The sequence below is a fragment of the Ailuropoda melanoleuca genome, chromosome 6, assembly GCF_002007445.2.
Source record: "Ailuropoda melanoleuca isolate Jingjing chromosome 6, ASM200744v2, whole genome shotgun sequence".
Lineage (NCBI taxonomy): Eukaryota > Metazoa > Chordata > Mammalia > Carnivora > Ursidae > Ailuropoda > Ailuropoda melanoleuca.
The window spans coordinates 103,851,700-103,871,297 of NC_048223.1; the positions used below are offsets into that span (position 1 = coordinate 103,851,700).

Here is a 19,598-nt window from a genome sequence, read left to right on the forward strand (position 1 = left end):
TTTGTCCTCTTTCACCTCTCCAGGGGCGTCAGCCGCGTGTCCCCATCCTGTGCCTGGCTGACTATGCCTGCTCTGAAGGTACAGTACTGGGGGGTTCACAGCAGATGAGCAGAGCTGCTGAGGGAGAAATGGAACCTAGAATTTGGAGGCTGACAGAACCATAGAGATAATGATGCCACGAACAGATGTTCAGTAAGAAAGAAGGACTGTGCTGTTTGAAATGTAGGAGATTTTGGGTTGAACAGACTTCTTAACTGTGAGACTCCTCGGAGGCTTCCCTGTAAAGCACATGCATTGTGAATCTCCAAGAGAGACGGCAGCCTTTTTCAACCACATGGGCCTCTTATCGCAGAAATGGCTGCCTCAGAGTCATCTCTGGGCGATGCTGATAGAAGGAACCAACCAACTCAGAGAAGTTAAGCAATTGGTGTAGGGTCCTGAAGCTAGGTGGTAGCACAGAAGAATGCCAGCGCCCCAGTAGAGTCTAGTTTGTGTCACCCACTGGGGTTCCATGGGAAGACGTCTGTCCCTTCAGTCAGAAACCCTAAGTCTGGTCCTAGACCACTGCACATTTTCAGACATTCACTATATTGTCTGGCAAGTGGGGATGGTAAAAACTTCTAGCCCTGTCACTAGCTGATAGAGGGAGCAACTAAAATGGATGTAAAAGTAGTTTATAAACCTTGAGTTCTGGAAGGATGATGATTTATTGTCTCTCTGGCTGCTTAGCTCCACCTGTTCTGCAACATTGAGCACACGTTGCCCAGAATGTACATCTTGAATCAAGTGGAAGGTTTGGAACAATGGATATAAGTGTAAAGATACAAGTACCTGCTAATTTTTTTCAGGGAGGGCCAGTGGCTTGCACTGACTTCCCTTCTTGCCATGACGGGGGATGCTTTCTCAAAGGCACTTTCGGCTTTTCTCTCCCTAAGCGTTAGGCCTGTATCGTAGCATATCTCTGCCTGCCTCTTCTGCTTTGCTCTAGTGCTTCAGGATTTGGGCCCTGGGTCAAAGTGGTTTTGAAGTAAGGTTTGCTTATTGCTGTCATCTGTGTTGCCCCACTCTCTGTGGCCTTGGGGGTATGGGGTTCAGGTGTGACCCGCGGTTGGGCGTTATATGACGAAAGGAGCAGAGGATTCCATCTGCTGTGATGCCCTCTCCAATTTCACCACCCTTCGTCATCTTTTTACTTGGGGGTGTGGATGTGTGTGTTCCAGAAGCTTTCCCACCCCCTATAACTTGTGGGAGGGATAAATTGTCTTAATGTTTCCTTCTGGTGCTTTTGACCATGAACTCTTAGAGCCGGAGTAGATTGGTTATCGAATAGCCTAAGGAGGGAGAAGGGAATATTTGATTTACATAAGATCCAGGAAATGAGGAAAGATATGGTGCCAGGAGCTGTGTTTTTTCAGCTAGACCTTATTAAGTTTCACAATCCTTTATGCAAAAAAAGAAAAACAGGCAACTTCTAGGTGTTGCTTAATGCAGTTAGTTGGTGACTGGTGACAAAACCAGGAGCAGCTTAATCCCAGTCCCCATAATCGAAAAACTAATGGGATTAGATCACGTCCCAAGTTCTACCTTGAGTAAGGGAATTTTACTTTTGAGATGGCTTAAATGCTTTAAACTCCTCAGCAGAGAAATTATAGCTATAGAGATAATGGGGACACACAGAGGGTTTCCCAGTAATATCCATGTGCTCACCCAATCTCTTAGCTGTTTATTGGGTTCCTGTGGCCACGAAACTGTCACCTGCACTACTGTCTGGGGATTCAGCTGTATTAGCTTCCTTTTTACAGTCATACGTCTCTTTATCCTTTTCTGAGGGCCTACTTTGTGCAAGGCATTGCTTGGTAAGGGGAGGGACACAGAAGTGAAAGGACATCTTGCCCTTAAGTTGCTTCTACTTTAGAAGAGTTAGGCCTGAGAAGAAATCAGTTTGCTGAGCTCATGAGCACATAAAGAGTGGGTGGATTTTCCTATAAAAGCACAACCAAGATGGTCTCTCTCTGGACAGTGTGAATAATCGCTCTTACAGCTTTGCAGCCAGAGGGCCTAGAGCTGCTTCCAGGGACTCAGAGTTGAGGTCATTTAATAAAATGACCTTCCTGTTAGCCCTTACTGCGGGCCTGCTGCCAGTGTACCCGTGTTCCCACCTGAAGTGCATCACGTCTCTCCTTGTCTTGCTCCAAGTTGAAATAGAAGGGAGAGATGAAATCAGATTTAGTGGAGACCTTGAAGACTCATTTTCCTAATGATGCTCTTTCCTGGTTACATCCCCGTGGGTGTCAGGTACTGGGTGTGACCCACGTCTCTCCTTTTGATCTTATTCCAATCTTCAGTTTAGAGAGCAGCTTGGGAGCAGACGGGAAAAGTGTCAGGGGACAGCCCTGAGCCGAGCTTGCTGATTGTCATGTAATTCTTGGCTACTTGCTCGTTTGGTGGGGGGCTGAACTGTTTTCAGGGCAGGAAAAACCGAACCTGGCATTTCCGTACAAAAACAAACAAGGCTGCAGTTGTACTTGATAACGCTGGAGTTGCAGATCAGCAGTGGCCCATTAACTCAGGGACAGCCCACTGTCCACGCTGAGTTTCAGAGACCCCTGGGCTGTCTGGAGCAGGCAGTAAATGTCCGTCCCGGAAGGTAATAAATATTTGCAGAGTGATTGTCAGCACAGAAGGATTTTCTTGTTAGGGGGCAGGAAAGCTAGGAACCTCGGGGAGCTGTCCTTTAACTGGTTTCAGCTTCTGCTATGTGTGGGTGTGTGTGTGTGTTTTCTTATTTTCTCAGACAAGACATTGGGGTCAGGACCTGACTACGTAAAAGGAATTTTCTTGAGATTTCATCATCACGTTCTGCTACATTTATTTCTCTCTCTCTATTTAAAAGACCTTTGAAATAGGTATCTTCCCTCAACCTTCCCCACCCCCCAGAGTGGAACAAGAGCAACTCCAAGATGTAAACAAGCAAAAAGAGAGCCTAAGACACTAAGTAAACTAGAAATTCCTGTCCTTGCTATTCATGGTGCTCCCCTAGTTATCAGAAAGAACAAATGTGCTCGTTAGAGGTACTCAGTTTGTGGGGGTTCTGCCTTCTCTCTCCAGCTCATCTGTGCCCCATCTTGTGTCTTTCTCAGATGCCCCACGTGTCCTTGTCTCCATGCTTTGGGCTCTACTTGGCTCTGCCTACCACGCTCATCTTCCTACCGCTAGCGTCCATGTTACTTTAGTACCTGTCCTTTGATACAGCTTTCTTTGGCCATTCTGTCCCTGACTCGCCTCCCTTCTTTGAGCTCTTCTTGCAGTTACTGTCTCTACTCCTCCCCCCACATTTATGATAGAGTGCCTGTGTTTGTTTCTCTACCTGCTGTCTTTTCTCCCTAACTGGGCAATTAAATCAATAAATCCTCCAGGGCAAGACTGGTTCATCCAATAGTGTATCCTCCTCATCTTCATGCTACAGCCTGGGTGCCTGGATGTGACTGTGACTTTCTGGGTCACAAATGAAGGGAAAGAGACAATTACAATATCAGAGTACCATCTCCATGCATGTTCGAGCCATTTCGGCCTAACTGAAGTGCTGGCCCCACTGCTTACTAGGTGTGTGCCCTTGAATGAGTTACCTAACTTCACTGAAGCTCCCGTTTTTCACCTGTAAGGACTGAGATATCAACATACGTTAGAGTACTCCCTCTCTGAAATACATTGTTTGATGTTTAGCAAATGATTACATACTACAGTTAAGGGCTGTTTGCCCAGCCATCTTTCCTGGAAGACTCAATAGTAGGAAAGCAGCCATAGGTTTTTTTGGTTTTTGTTTTTAAGTAATCTCTATACCCAGTGTGGGGCTCGGACTCAAGACCCTGGGATCAAGAGTCGCATGCTTTACCGACTGAGCCAGCCAGGCACCCCTGTATCCACAGACACCCTACCAGGCACCCCTACAAGCCCTGTGTGACTTGTAGAGCTCCTTGTCCTATTCAGAAACCAGGAAAGGTGTGTTTCTGTTTCTTGTCTCGGCAGGCTTGCTACACGTCTGCCTTTGTCCAACCCGAGGACACAGATAAGCTAACACTCTTGGTTTCTGGCACCAAACAGTCCTTAGCATTTCTACTTGGCAAAGTTCTGCAAATCTTTGTCCTGGGTTTGGACTCCTTCCCATGGCATTCCCCAAAATAATTATTCCAGGATCCTTTTATTGATGCCCAGCCTCACATTCATGACATGAGGATGCCTCAGTTTGACTTTTGTGGCACTCACTTTGGTTTGGGGTTTGGAGTTCGGAGTTCACCTATACTTCTAGGTTTTTGTTTTTGCTTTTTTTTAAGATTTTATTTATTTATTTGACAGAGAGAGAGACAGCCAGTGAGAGAGGGAACACAAGCAGGGGGAGTGGGAGAGGAAGAAGCAGGCTCCCAGCGGAGGAGCCTGACATGAGGCTCGATCCCAGAATGCCGGGATCACGCCCTGAGCTGAAGGCAGACGCTTAACGACTGCGCCACCCAGGCGCCCCCACTTCTAGGTTTTTGTTTTTGTTTGGTTTGGTTTAGGGTTTTTTGAGTCCAAACTGGAAGGCATTTAAATGTGCCTGTACCCAACCTGAGAAACTTAAAAGATCTCTCATCTTAGAGATGTTCTGTGTCAGCCTAGCAGCCTCTGCTCCAAAGCTCCTGTTAGTAAAAACGGCCTTGGATCTGGAGATTGTCTCCTGTCCCAGAAGCCTGACAGTTGTTGTCCTATTCTGACAAAACCCTTTCTTCACATTCCCTGCTTATGAAATTAGAAACCCCCAGCCCTCAGCCCTAGTCTCCTTCAAGCCTCACCTCGCCGTGACACGGTGTGGGAACAATTCACCAGTTACCTGAGATCCAAGGCATGGAAGATCTTCTGTTCCAGCTGGCTCCTTGCGTGGAGACCGTTCGTGTGCTGAGAACGGATGAGAACTTTAGGGCTTTCCCAGTCATTTATCTCATAGAACCCAGGCTCCAAAGTGGGTCAGAATTGGCATCCTGGGGCCTAAGGGCCTGTCCTCTGTGCTCTGGAATATAGCAGTCAGAGCCAGGGTAAGTGGCAGACTTCTAAAACAGGGTTCTGGGGCACTGACCAGGGATGTGCATGTCTGCTCAACGTTCAGCTGAACCCTCAATCTGGTGTTTGCCTCGGTAACTTTTGGTCTAATATCGCAACACCTGTATTACTGTCAGGGAAAAATTCTTTGGAGCTAGAGGCTTTATTCATATCCTTGCTCTCCCACTGCTAGCTGTGTGACCTGGGGCAAGGTATCCTATGTGCTTCAGTTTCTACAACTGAACAGGGGTAATACCTACATCATGAGTTTGTTGTGGTGTTAAGTGCAATGTGGATTAAAGGGAGTTCTTAGCACAGAGTCTGGCTCATTGTCAGTACTGGAAAAAAATAACTCCCCGCCTCCATCCCTGAATTTAAAGATTGTAAATGTATGGGGTGCCTAGAAAGATATTGCCAAAAGATTCTTACATCAACTACAGTGAAAGGATGAATTCTGTTAGCCATGAACATACACAGTGTTATAGTGTGTCTTGTTAAATAATAAATTATTCAGAATCCAAAGGGTTTCAGCATTCCTATCTTTGGGGATTTTCTAAACTGGGAAGGAAGGGGCTGGGTCAGTGGAAGGGTGGCTCAGGCATTGCCTGAGCCCATAGACAGTTGTTAAACTGCAACATTTTGACAACATGATCCTGCTTAATTCTGGTATAGTGTGACTTCCTTTTTTTTTTTTTTTTTTTTTAAGTTGGTGAGTTCAGCATTGAATTAAATTCTGCATTGTTAGGAGGATGACCAAAATTGTTTGTAGAGGATTTGCCTTACCTTTAGTCTGTCATACATGAGCCAGGGTCACTTACATAAAAGGACCCTTGTTTTTTTCAGTCGAGTACAAATTGCTAATGATCATCTTGCCTCTGAAACCCCAAAGCGGACTACTTTGTCACTGGGTTGTGGTCACATGGCAAAAAGTGAACTTGCCTTCCTAGGGGTGCCCACATTTGCCAGTTCCTTCTCTTTTTCTCCTGACTTCCTCCAAATCTCAGTGCTCAATGAGGGTTAGTCAGTAAGAGGCAGGTGGGAGGGTCAAGGAGAAGATGAGTGAGAAAGAAGCCATTGTCAACCATCACTTTGTTCGAGTATGTGATATTGTGTGTGCTAGGTATAATGCATTGAGTTTAACGCTGCCTTGTACACAGGACTTTATAATCTTATAAGAAGATAAAAGTAGACAGCTGCTGATTAGAAACACTGCTTTGAGTTGCATCCGTATAAGGATGATGAATCATTAGGGGAAAATCGGGAAGCCTATGATGCAATTTTGATAATTTAGATTGAACTTTTACAAAATTATTTTTGGATTTCTAGTAATTTTGCTGCAATTCCACTTATTCAGAGATCACTGCCGATGATTGTTATTTAGAAATGTGGAATGCTTCCACAGCCCATCATAGCAAGAGTCCTTGAGCGTTTTGGCTCATGGCAGTGTCCCCAGCACCTAGAACAGTGTCTGGCACACTGTGGGCATTCAGTAGGTGTGCAATGAGTGAATAAGTACGCTTACACCATGTGACTCTCTCCAGAGAATTGCAGGTGCCATTGTGTCTTATTAGGTAAGTTCGGACTAGAGTTGCCCAGGAAGGGCTGTGGATGCCCTTTCCTCCAGTTTGGCTGACGAAAGTCATAATGCTGCATGCGTTTTGTGGTGGTCAGCGATTGCTAGGGGACTGAGGAAATGAAAGGAGGGTGTTGAAAGCTCTGCCTTGATACCTGGGCCTGCCTGTCTCCTGTCCTTCTGTCTGCTGATTTGGCTTGTGTGTGAGAGTGGTAGCAAGGCATGGGATCGACTCTGTGGCCATGTCTTGAGAATACGTATTTGCTGAAGAATGGCCCCCTAGCCGCAAAACACCTGCAGCAGCAGAAGCTACTGCTCTCTGCACATCCCATCTCCTCTCTGTCCCTGGCAGTGAGGCTGCGGTTCAGGCTCATTCTTTTCATGAGCCTCGAGGAAATGGCTCAGCTGGCTTGGCTCCTTCATTTCCTTGTCAGGAAAGTCAGTGTGACCTTGACCATCAGTGGGAGACCTGCAGCAAGCACATTGTGTGTCTGGCTGGATTCACTAATGATTGAAAAGTACTGTTGGCAACTCACCAGGCTGTAAGTGTTACGTGCTGCTAATTTCTTGTCCGAGGTGGGGGCGAGAGATATTAATTTGCAAGAGTCGTTTCTGATTTACCTGGGTTGTGCCTGGTAACCTGCCACTCCCATGGAGGCCTTCGATGAATATCACTGGAAGAAAATTGTTGCAGAAAATAAAAAGAAAGAGGAGCTATATTTGCTTCCGAGTGGTGGAAACACAGAATCAATTTGCCGCCCAAGAAGTTATTAGAAAGTAACTCTGAATTTATAAAGCCCTCCAAAAGGTGTCATTTCTGCAAGTACAAATCCAAACATGAACCTTTTGTTCTTTGTAGTGTTGTCTTTCATGGAGGATTCAGGGTGGGGGACAGCGACTGGGACCTGCTGCTTAGGGAAGGGTGGCCAGAGGAGAGCTGGCCTACACCAGAAGCCAGACCCAGGGCCTTTGCTTTCTGTGCAAAGCTTGCTGTTAGTCATTTTCTCTAGAGTGAGCTTAGAGAAGAAAGCAGACAAACCTGGGGTGGTGAACTTTTCAGAAGCAAGAGTTGGTTTAAATATAGATGATCTGCTTTACTGGCAACTTGGAGGCTGCCGTGGGACTTGTTGTACCTTTGTAAGGCAAGTGAGGAAAGATGTTGGCACCTGTACATGCGCAGTTTGTTTATGAAATATAAACTCTCCTGTAGAAGCAAGGGCTCCAGAGGTCAGCGTCTGAGGTAGCATGTCCTACCTTAGCTGGGGGAAAGGTGCCTCCAAGCCCTCCCTGCTAATTGACTCAAATCTCTAGAGAAGGTTGGGACAGCCAGGCTTCATACAACTGTTTTATTTATGGAGCACCGACTCTGGCGGGAGTGGGGGTGGAAAAGTTTCTGTGAAACTGACAAATCACCGGGCTGGATTTTCTTTCCCAAGGAGGAGAAACAATAGCTTGGGAGCTCTAGCGTCCCCGTCCTTGTTCAGAGAAATGTAGCTCTTTTCAGCTTGAGGGATTTGATTTCTATGCCCCCGAGCCAGCTCAGAGCAGAGGGGAGCTGATCTCAGGCCCCCCTGCTCGGTGGGTCCAGGGCTGGCTGTCATGGGTTTGCAGCACATCCTCCTCCGTATTCCACAGCAGCTGTCTGGAGTTTTTTCTGCTGTGCCTGAACTGATGTCATTTCCCCCTTGGCAGACAGCTTGGGCTTTGCTGCGTCTGAGATATGTCACGAGAAGGTGGGGGTGGGTCGGAGCCAGGCGGGGGGAGTAGTGAGGACAGCAGGAGGGAGAGCGCCTGCCTGGTCCCAGGACTCTGTTTACTTTCTCTTCTTTGCTAAGGAAGGCCGGTTAACTGGGACCTCGGAGCACGCAGGCCCACCTGGGGAAATTCTCATTCCAAGACCTTAACTTTTAAAAGCCCTTTGTTCCAAACGTTAGTGTGGACGATGCTCTTGCAGGATGCCTTTCCTTTTGGGTCTTAGACAGGTAATTGAACTGGCTATCCGTGGGTTGGGTTTGGGCAGGGAAGAAGGGTGGGAGCTTGTTTGTTGTACTACAGCTTTGGGTGGAGGTAACCTTTGAGAAAAATGTCGCACAGCTAGAGCAGGCCAGCTCCCATGCAGAAATTTCCAGTCTTCTCTCCTTGTGTGCTGGTTGCTCCTTACTTCCAGAGCCACCATGTTCTTAACCTCCTACATCCCTGAGGTCTCTGGGGCCGTCCATTCCGATTTTCCATCAGATACCATAAAGCTGTTTCCAGAGCCTTACAGAGGAAACAGCCGAGGGGAGAGACTGGGGAGGAGGAGAGGCAGAGTAGATTCTTGATCCAAACTGCTTGTATTCCTTCTCCATTTTGATTTGGTTAGTTAGCAGAGATTTCTTAACAGTTCTCTCCTTCTAAAGAGATTCTGAGTAGGGGGAGGGGGATCTTCTAGAGGGAAGGGCTCCCAGAGGCTTTCTCCTTGCAGGCATGTGGTCAGGGCTGTGTGGCTCAGGGACGTCCTGGAGATCTCAGAAGGATGGGGGTGGGCTTGACCACATTTTGGCGTTCCTGACAGATTTTTCAGAGCCAACAGACCCCTGTGGCAGAGTCTTGATTGCTTTGCGAACTGCTCTTTGAAGTAGGGGCACTAAATTATAGCCCGTAACCCGGTGTGGAATGAGAAAACAGTAGCAAGAGACCAACTGCGGTCTGCTGAGAACACAGTTGTTGCCAACTATTTGTTCCAGGGCTTCTGAGAGTTGGCCACCCCCACCCCCCTTTGGTCTGAGAGGCATGTCTGTATTGGAATGTGTAACTGTAACCAGCGGCTGTAAGAGGGGGTGGGGACAGACACACACCCTCTGCTGCCTGTTCCTGGGTGAGGAAAAGCCACAGATGAGATCAAACCAGAAGCCTTAACGAGGCGCTGCTAGGGACTGCTGGGTTTGTCTCACTGTTAGGAAAGTGCTGGGTGAGCAGATCTCCCTTGGGTTGCCCCAAATTCTTTAAAAGTCAGTGTCTCTGAAAAGCTTACTTCATACATGCCGTGGGTTCTCTTGTTAATCTGCAGTGTTCCTTTGGTGCAGCTGATAGGCCAGGGGTGGGGGGCATTTGAGCATCTCCTCTGTCCCCCAAGAAAGGCTGTCCTTTTAACCTATGGGCAGAGTGAGCCCTGGTGAGGACTTTGAGCAGCACTGGAAATGGGCTGGTTGAAGCATCTCATGCATGTATGTCAGATGTCAGGGGGAGAGAGGTGGAGATTAGGCGGTAGGGTAGAAGGAGCAGGGCGGGGGAGCCAGAAAGGCCTGTGTCCAAATCCTGGCTCCCCCAGGGTCTTGGGCAGGCTGCTTAACTGCTCTGAACCTCATCTTTGAAACGAAAATAATAAAACCTACTGGAAGAATTATTGAGGGTTTTTCACAAGCGAATGTATTTAAAACACAAGCACCTTGGCTGGCTGCGAGTAGGCATTTAATAGAAATGTAACCATTATTTCTATGTACTCATCCCTAAGGGATGTGAAACCACATAGGACCACAGGGGTATGGGAAACTAGAAGCCTGAGGACCAGAGGTGAAGGGTGGAGGGGACAGGCCTACCAGCATGAGTTGACTGGGGGTTGGGAGACTGTCGCTTATTATACCAATATGCTAGTCATCTTGTATATTGAGGAGACAAGAAGGGGAGGGTCCATGTCCAGTCACCTCCTCTCAGCTGAGAGGATGCAGTTGATCCAGTGAAGGGCTGGGTTGGTGGTCCTGGGGAGCATCTCAGAGGATCAACAGCAGGTGGATCTTAAGCTCTTGTTTCTTTTTTTTTCTTTTAAGCTTTATTTATTTGAGAGAGAGAGAAAGCGCGCGTGCATGCAGGGGTGGGGGGTGATGGTGTGTGGAAGGGCAGAGGGAGAATCTTAAGCAGACTCCAGGTTGAGCGCAGAGCCTGAGGCGGGGCTCGATCTCAGGATCCTGAGATTATGACCTGAGCTGAAACCAAGAGTTGGATGCTTAACCATCTGAGCCACCCAGGCGCCCCTTAAGCTCTTGTTTCTTTTTTCTTTTCTTTTTTTTTTTTTAAAAAGATTTATTTATTTGACAGAGATAGAGACAGCCAGTGAGAGAGGGAACACAAGCAGGGGGAGTGGGAGAGGAAGAAGCAGGCCTCATAGCAGAGGAGCCTGATGTGGGGCTCGATCCCATAACACCGGGATCACGCCCTGAGCCAAAGGCAGACGCTTAACGACTGCGCCACCCAGGCGCCCCAAGCTCTTGTTTCTGAACAGATCCCTGGTGGAAGGTTGAACTAGAAGACCTCTTGAAGACCCTTTCTGCCCTTCTGTGATTCAAACCTTGCCTATAAAAACTTTGACTGTTTTTGGTTACATAATTTTGTGTATTTCTAGCATTTCTGTGTCTGACAGTGTAATTACGTTCTTTACTGGAGCTGTGGTAAAGCTAGCTTTCTAAAGAATACTTGGTGATAATTCTGTTTTTTTTAAAAATGACAAAAATATATATGCTGTTGGTCTTTATCATACATCATACGTGTGTACTTTCATACATTTTTTTCTCTCTTAATCCACATAACAGCCCTGTCTTAACTGGTAGTGCGGTTCTGTTTCTACAGAAGTGCTTGCTGAGGCTTATGGGAGGTAAGCCGTTTGCCCAGAGTTGCTCAGCTAGCTAGGAAAATAGTAATAGAAGTTTTGTTTTTTCTTCTCTCTCTTTTTTTTTAAGATTTTATTTATTTTAGAGAGAGCTCGTACATGAGCAGGGGAGGGGCAGAGGCAGCGGGAGAGGGCTATGATCTCCAGCACACTCTGAGATGAGCGTGGAGCCCAATGTGGAGCTCGATCCCACGACCCTGAGATCATGACCTGAGCTGAAACCAGAAGTCAGATGCTCAACCAGCTGAGCCATCTAGGCGCCTCTTGTTTCTTTTTAAACCCTGGTCTTTTAATTCTAAAGCCTGGAGTTTCTCTCACTACCTAGACTGTTCTGCCCAGTGCCTGTGTGAGAAGAGCATTGTTTTAGTTGGGGCATATTCTCCATAGGTTGTTTCTAGGTGGCCCAGGCTCCAGCTAAAACACCGCTTGTCTCTTTGTGCCCATTTGCATTTACTTTGTGAAACAGTCTCATGCATGCCGCATCTACTGAATTATGCCTCTGCAAGGAGATTTGAACACTTAATGAATGTGGACCTAACACAAAGGATGCAAAGATAAATAAAGCATGACCCTTAACTTCCTAGGAGCTAAGACTCCAATGCAGTGGTTCTTAAAATGCATAAAAATCACCTGGGAGTGGGGCTAATGACAATGTAGATTTTGTAGGTCTGGGGCCAGAGCCCAGGAACATGCATTTCTATAAAGTCCCCCAGGTGGTTCTGACCGAGCTAGTTTCTGGCAATTCTGAGAGCACCCCCTGCACCACTAGGTTTAGTAGCATGAAAGTAGTTAACACGATAATTGCCTGTAACAGGAATGCCCGGGACCTAGGACAGCAGAGGGTGGGAAAGCATCTCAGTCAGGTGCGGGGGCTGTGGTGGGGGGTATTGGGGGTTGGTAGTGGGGGTGGAGAGTGGTATGCATGAAAGGCTTTCTTGAGAAGGTGATATCTGATTTGAGTCTTGAAGGATGAGTAGGAGTTTACCAGACATATGATCTGGGGAAAGAGCATTCCAGACAGACCAGGTTGGGAGTATTGTTTTTGTTTTCTTCTGTAGATGAGAAGGGAAACTATCATCTATGAGTCTTAGTACTAGGTATGCCTGAGGCAAGACAGGGACTTTGGCTCACCCACCATTTGGCATCCTTTATGACACAGAGAAGAAGGAAAGCATTAGGGCCCTTCGGTCTGATAATGAGAGTGGCATGAATTCAGTGTGTGTAAAGGAGAGTTAAGCTTTAGGCTGTATTAGTTCTTCCACGCAAGGAACAGTTAAGACAGCTCACTGGAAGCTAGTGTTCACTAAAGAGCAGTCTTTTTGTGCTTAGAAAAGCTAAACTTCAGAAGAGAGTCACTTCCCGACCTTTTTGGGCATGGTACCATGTACCAGAGTTTAGATATACCACAGTTGAGCATCTTATCCCTTTATTAACTGGTGAGATCAAGAAAATGAGTTTTCCAGTTAAGGAGAATCCATCCTGTAAACCTAACAGCTGGATTACTGACTTTCAGAGAATAAGATTGCAACAGAACATTCTTAGTCTGCTGATTTGAATGAATTCTCTTTCATGTTTGATTCAGAAGGCATTGATTTCGTAATGCGGGGGGATTCTTAGGACTAACAGGCTATATCTAAAACGTATTGTGTGTATTCCATTCAAAGCATGTTGTAGATACAAAGAGATATAAACTCTATCCCTGCCCTCCAGGGGTTTATGGTCAGGTAGGGGAAGTAAGTGCTTAGGATAATTGGAACGTTCGGCAGGTGATGGTGAGTGCCACTAGAGAGGGACAGGGTGCTGTGAGTTCACAGATGTGGGGAGGGGACTTTCTGCAGGTGGCCCTGTCCACAGTCCAGTACTCTCACGGGTTGCCCCACAGGTGTATGGAAGGACCAGTTGATGGCAACTGCTGGCCCATGGAGTCCAGGCTGTATATAGATCCATCAAGACAGTAATTTGTATCTTGCACCTCAGAATGCTGCCTTTCTCTGTGGGAGGGGCCCACTCTCCCCCAAATTGTCCTCACCGAAGTGAGATGATCCTTGATACTGGAAATGAGTAGTCTCCAGGAAAACTGGGGTGCTCCTGCCCGTGTTGGAATATGTCATGGACAGACGCTCCTGGCCCAAGGGGTGGTTTGTAGTCTAGACAGTAGGAGCTGATATTACAGGCCCTTGATTGGCCGGATGCTGAATGTAACAGGGCAACCAGAATGTTGAACCCCAGTTACTCCCTGGGCCTGATAAGAAGTCTTAGGGCCTCACAAGGACAACACTGGAAATGCCACGGTGTAAGCCAGCCTAAAGTGCAGGATGGGAGCCATCACTAGGGAAAGGGAAGAGGGAATTTTCCAACTTCTCATATAACCCCTAACCTGCTGAATGTTAGCCAATGTCACGTGATAATTCTGTTTGTCATTTGTTATTTCATCATGATAGCCACCATGAGAGAGGAGGCCTTACCTCCTGTCTGTTGTGAGGAAACCAAAACTTAGGAGGTTTATCTCTCTTTGGTATCGCACAGCTGAAGTGTGGCTGTGGTGGCACTGGAGGCCAGGGCCGAGAGGCTCGCGTTGTTCTCCTCTTGCCTATTGCTCTGGTATGGTGCCTGCACCCAGATCTGCCAGACCTTCCCCCTGTGTGCCCCGCACTCTGCCAGCGACAAGTATCGAGCCCCAGTCGACAGCACCTACCCTTGTGTGTGCTTAGCCTCTCTCTACAAGGTTTGGGACAAATTAAGCAAGACCCTGCTTGGAAGGGAGCTGTCTGTATATAATGCAGCAAACACCAAGGTGACACTTGTTTGTACTACCAGAGGTTGGAGCCAAAATCCTCATTGCCGCTGATTTGTAAAAATCTTGTTTAAGTGACAGCTCCGTAGAGCACCTCAGTTCCCTACGGTCACCTAAAGATAGGAGGGGGTGATTTTTATCTTGGCCCTTTCAGATGGATTTTTAAAAAAAGATTTTATTTATTATTTATTTATTTTAGAGCGAGAGAGACAGAGCCCGAGGCGGGGGAGGGGCAGAGGGAGAAAGAATCCCAGGTAGGATTCACACTCAGCGCAGAGCCTGATGCAGGGCTCGATCCCACGACCCTGAGATCATGACCCGAGCTGAAAGCAGGAGTTGGATGCTCAACCAGCTGAGCCACCCAGGCACCCCTCAGATGGATTTTTAAACCCCCAACCATCTCTGTTGCAAGAAGCTGCTTTTGTAGAGGAATGTGGTTTGTTTTTCATCACACTTCTGTTATCAAAGCAAAGAGAAACCAGTGAATTGGACAGTAACTTAGTGGAAAAGAAGACTGTCTCTGCTGATTTTGAAACTTTTATCCAGGGTGGAGCCAAAGAAAACATTTACTTCCTCCAGTGATATCCCACGACTCGGATCCACCCCCTCCCACCCCTTTTCCTTGAAGAGGTAAATTTTAGTCCAGGGGAACGATAATTTAGGGCTACTTTAAAAACTGCTAGAAAATTTCTTTTTCTGCCCCAATTCCCTAGCAGCCAAATACTAGTTTCTTAACTCTCCTTCCCTCCTCTTTTTGACTCTGTTGCTACAAATTTGTAGCAACAGTGAGTTGAAAGGGGCTCCTCAGGTCAACCTGCTTTAGCCATTTCTGAGTGCCTCTCAGCCTCTGTAGCCATTGCTTCTCTGGGCAGGGGTCACCTAGACTTGAATCCTGGACCTTGTAAGAGGCATTGGTTGCTAGTTGCTGGAAATAGTGATTCAGTCCTGGGAGGTGACTTGCTTGACCTATCCCACTCTTTTCCTCAGGGAGGAAGGGGAGTAGGGGAAAGCTGTATGCATTTCAGGAGAGAGGGAGACATGTCTTGAGGATGGCTGGAGTGTAACACAGTGAGTTCTTTTGCTGAAAGTGCCGTAGGGCTTGCTGGGTCTCTGTTGCACATAAGACATCGGTTTCCTTAGGCATTGCATCAAGGAGGCCAGGAAATTTTTATTGTTTGGTTCTCTTGCTTAACACACAACCTTCTCAAATTCTTCCACTGAACTGTGACACATGGTCTCATTCTTGGTTTCACATACTGCACATCTGATCCTGTGGTTTTCATCAGGGGTTTGGAAATCTCTGGTTATGCGCAGGCAGTGGTGTGAATACCTGTGACCTCCCACTCCTCTGGGTGTGGCTCTGGAGGGCGGTGGGGAGGCCCAGGATAGGCCAGGGCAGGCTGCCAACAAAAATAGAACGTGCTATCACTTCCGCGTCTCCGGGTGAGGTTCTGGATTTATGGGCCTGGCTCTGATTGTGCTGGGTGACGGTAAACCTATCACCGCCAGAGAGAGCCAATGGGCAGGTCTCTCAGCGGTCATGCAAAATCACATCACCACAGCCTTGGTCTTACCCTTGGAGGCTCCCTTCATGCCGCTGCCTGTTCCATGGTATCTGAGCGGCACAGGCAGCACAGGCGAGGACTAGCCTCTCAGGTGCCTTGACCATCAGTCGGCAGGATCAGTGCTTTTCTGAAGATTTTTGCACGTCTGATCCTTTGCTAGGGCAGGTACACTTGTAAGATTGACATCAGTCTTGCTCCTGGGGAATTTACAGAATGGTTGGGGGGCCCATGAGGCAATCGAGCAACAAGACGAGATAGAGCACGATTCTGCACTAAGTCGCGTGGCGCAGTTTGGCTGGAGCAGTGGTTCTCAACTACAGGCAGTTTTCCCCTTCTGCTTGGGGGACATTTAGCAATGTTTGGATGTTGTTGATTGTCAGAACCTGGGGGGTGGGGTGTTGCTACGAGCACCTAGTGAGTAAGAGGCCAAGGATGGTGCTAAACATCCTACACAAAGAATTATCTGGCTCCAAGTGTGAGTAGTGCCAAGGCAGAGAAACTCACGGCTAGACATGACTGATGCATGGTGTGTCCGGTCTGCGTAGGGAGCAGTCACAGAAGCCACAAGCCTCAGGGAAAGAGGACCGAGATGTTTGAATACAGGGAAAATAGGTGTACTTCTCCCTGCTGCTTTCCAAGCAATATGTATTAACTACCAGCCCAGAGATTTAGAATCTTAACATCTTGGTTACCCCTATTGGGCAGGTATGGGGAGTTAATTTTTTATGGCCAGTAGCTAAGATCAGGCCCTTCTGGAGCTGGTATTTTATCTCTTACCCTGGATAGTAATAATCTGTATAACCACTTCAGAAGGATGGGATCTTAGTAGTGCCCAAATAACTTCATATAGTTTAAAGAACAGTTAGGCTACAGTTATTTCAATAACAGGCCATATTTCAAGTCAAGTGCCTATTGCTAGGACTTGGGTCTATTGTACTCTACCTCTGATAAAATAGTAAATTCTCCTTTTTCTAAGTCATTGGGTATCTCCTTTAATCTTTATTGTTTTTTTTAAGATTTATTTGAGAGACAGCATGAGAGAGAGAGAGGGCACGAGTGGGGTGGGGGTGGTGGTAGAGGGGCAGAGAGAGAGGGAGAACCAGACTCCCCACTGAGTGTGGAGCCTGATACGGGATCCCAGGACCCTGAGATCAAGACCTGAGCCAAAGTCAGATGCTTAACTCACTGAGCCACCCAGGCGCCCCTCCTTTAATCTTTAAGGCTAAGGTCTTAGAGTTCAGAAAGTTCTTTAAAGTTATTCAGAGACCTTTGGAGACATAGCCTCTGGATTCTGAAGTTTTGTTTTTTTTTTTTAATCTTGTATCTGTTACCAGGGAAACCGATCTTTCTTTCTTTCTTTCAGAGAGGGCGGGAGCCTGGGGTGGGGGGATGGAAGATGGAGGTGGGGGAGGGGCAGAGGGCAAGGGAGACGCAGATTCCCTGCTGAGCAAGGGAGCCCAAGGCTTGATTCTGGGACCCTGGGATCATGACCTGAGCCAAAGGCAGATGCTTAACCGACTGAGCCCCCCAGGCACCCCCAGTATTTAGCAATATTCAATCAATTTGTGATAAGCTTAGTAATTTTCCTAACTTTATAGGCTGGCTATTGACAGTAAATATATGTATCCCAATGCAAGACAGATGGAAAACACTACTCTTAATATTAAGGGAATTATCTTTGATATGTAATTCCATTTCTAGTATATTTTTGCTTAATGCCATGCTAATAAGTTTCTGTGGTATAGATATTGGAGTTTGTTGTTGTCTACAAAATATGTTTTTTTTTAAATTTATTTAAATTCAATTAGCATATAGTGTATTATTAGTTTCAGAGGTAGAGTTCAGTGATTCATCGGTCTTATATAACACCCAATGCTCATTACATCACATGCCCAGGGAGACCATTTTTAATGTGACACTTTGTCCCAGGTAGAAGTAAATAGTTTCCTTGAACAGTGTCAAACTTTTTACTGGAAATAAATTTCTAGAACTGGCCTCTAGACAGACAGCAGACGAGACAAGTCCCATTATTATTTCTTGTGCTCCCAACAAAAGCCCGTCGCAGTGGGATGGAACTGCTGAGAAAAAAATGGGGTTCAATTTAGAATTTTGCTTCAAGTAAGGAAGATCTCTGAGATCATGCATGTGTTCTTCTCTGTCAAATGAAACTGTGGTGAATCTCTTTTAAAGCACATCAGTGGTGAGTCTACTGGTACCTTCCGTGTTTCAGATACCTTTGAAACCCATACCTCTTTCCAGGCAGAGAAGTGAGTATTTTATTTGAGCAAGAGCCATTTTCAAGATTTAGCAAAGACTTTGACGAGCTAGAACCTAGTCATAGAAAGAATACTGACCCCGAAGTCAGAGGGCCAGGGTGTCCACAGCCCGGAGTCTGTTATCCTTAGCCTTGGGCTACAGGGCAGTCCCTTATCTGTAAGATGAGGGTCAAAGCACTTGTGACCTCTTGCAGGGCTGGCTGGTGGGCTCAAATGAGAGGCTGGCTATTAAAGAATTGAAAACCTTGGGAGTCCTACGTAAACGTGGGTTTTATATATATTACTTTTTTACGTGAGTGTTGTGTGTCTATCATCATTGCTTCAAACTACGATCCTGAGGCTTTGCCACGTTGTAAGTCATTAAAACAAGAATGAATCCTGTTGATTAGATGATACTTAAGACACACCATAAAACCTGAATATTTCAGGAAGGTTTTCAGCAACAAGAACTGAAACATCAGCTTTTTTTTTTTTTTAACCTAGGTTTGGTTTTTATAAAGTTCCTCAAAGGCAAAGTCCGTAACTTATCTATCATTTTTGTGCCTGTCAGCGTCTAGCACAGAAGTTTAGGATAACCCCTAAGCATTAAATACTTTCCACTACAATTTGGGCTTTAGGTCCAGACAGCTTGTTCTAGCTGTGTGGCCACTCTGGGCCTTGCTTTCCTGGGTTCCTGTATGGAAAACAGAGCATAAGTAAAAGTGCCCAGCCGAATGCTTGATAAACAGAGTCACTGGGGAGAACTTGGTTTTCTCCAGCCTGTTGAGTGTTGTGGCGGGAGGTTTTCCTGATTCTCCAGAGATACTCCTCTTATGCAGCACAGAGGGGTGCTCCTCTTTGTCCAGGTCTCTGTTTTACACGTCGTGTTTGAGTTGTTGCTCAGGCGTCAGTGTGGAGAATTCATGTCTGCTGTTGATGTTTGGGTCTCTGCAGCATGCCTTAACCTCAAGGTGAGGGGATGAACATCTATTACTGAGCTCAAGAGCAGGAGGATATAATCAGATGCCCACAGGGGCCAGGCGGTGACAGCTTGAGTGAAGCAGATGGGCTCCATGGACAGCAGGGATTGTGGGGAGGCTGAGGCGGAACCAGAGCCCATGTACATCTGTGAGCCCGCCTAATATGCTGCTAACGGAATGTGGGCCTGGAATTTGCAAGAGAAGCTGGAAATCTGATTTCTGTAGGATTCCTTTTCATTTGAAAATGTTGACAGTTAGGGTCTTGCCTATGGTTCTGCTATAGCTTGCTTGCCTCCGTTATAATTCTCTATTTTTTTTTTAAGATTTTATTTATTTATTTGACAGAGAGAGAGGCAGTGAGAGAGGGAACACAAGCAGGGGGAGTAGGAGAGGGAGAAGCAGGCTTCCCACTGAGCAGGGAGCCCAATGTGGGGCTCGATCCCAGAACGCTGGGATCATGACCTGAGCTGAAGGCAGACACTCAACGACTGAGCTACCCAGGTGCCCCAATTCTCTGCTATTCTTGAATAAACCTGTTTTTGCTGGTTCTAAAAAAATTGACCATTAATTCCATTTTTATTTTTAAAGATTTACTTATTTATTTTGGGAGGGCGCAAGTGGAGGGGAGGGGCAGAGGGAGAGGGAGAGAGAGTCAAGCAGATGCTGCACTGAGCACAGAGCCCACATGGGGCTCCATCTCACAGTCCTGAGATCAGGAC

General features: G+C 46.7%; 1 protein-coding gene across 4 annotated transcripts in view; it reads left to right on the forward strand.

The window, feature by feature from the left end:
* The window catches only part of WBP1L (WW domain binding protein 1 like), a 58,291-nt gene that overhangs the window by 12,309 nt on the left and 26,384 nt on the right, over positions 1 to 19,598 (forward strand). Inside the window, exon 2 of one of the 4 annotated variants that reach the window (XM_034663198.1) lies at positions 24 to 78. The exons of 2 other annotated variants lie outside the window; for them this stretch is intronic. In XM_034663198.1, coding sequence (XP_034519089.1) covers positions 64 to 78 — 15 coding nt within the window. In that variant the 5' untranslated portion in view covers positions 24 to 63. Of the gene's footprint in view, positions 1 to 23; positions 79 to 8,406; positions 8,626 to 19,598 lie in introns of those variants that run through there. One more of the 4 variants, XM_011236258.3, reaches the window with a different exon arrangement.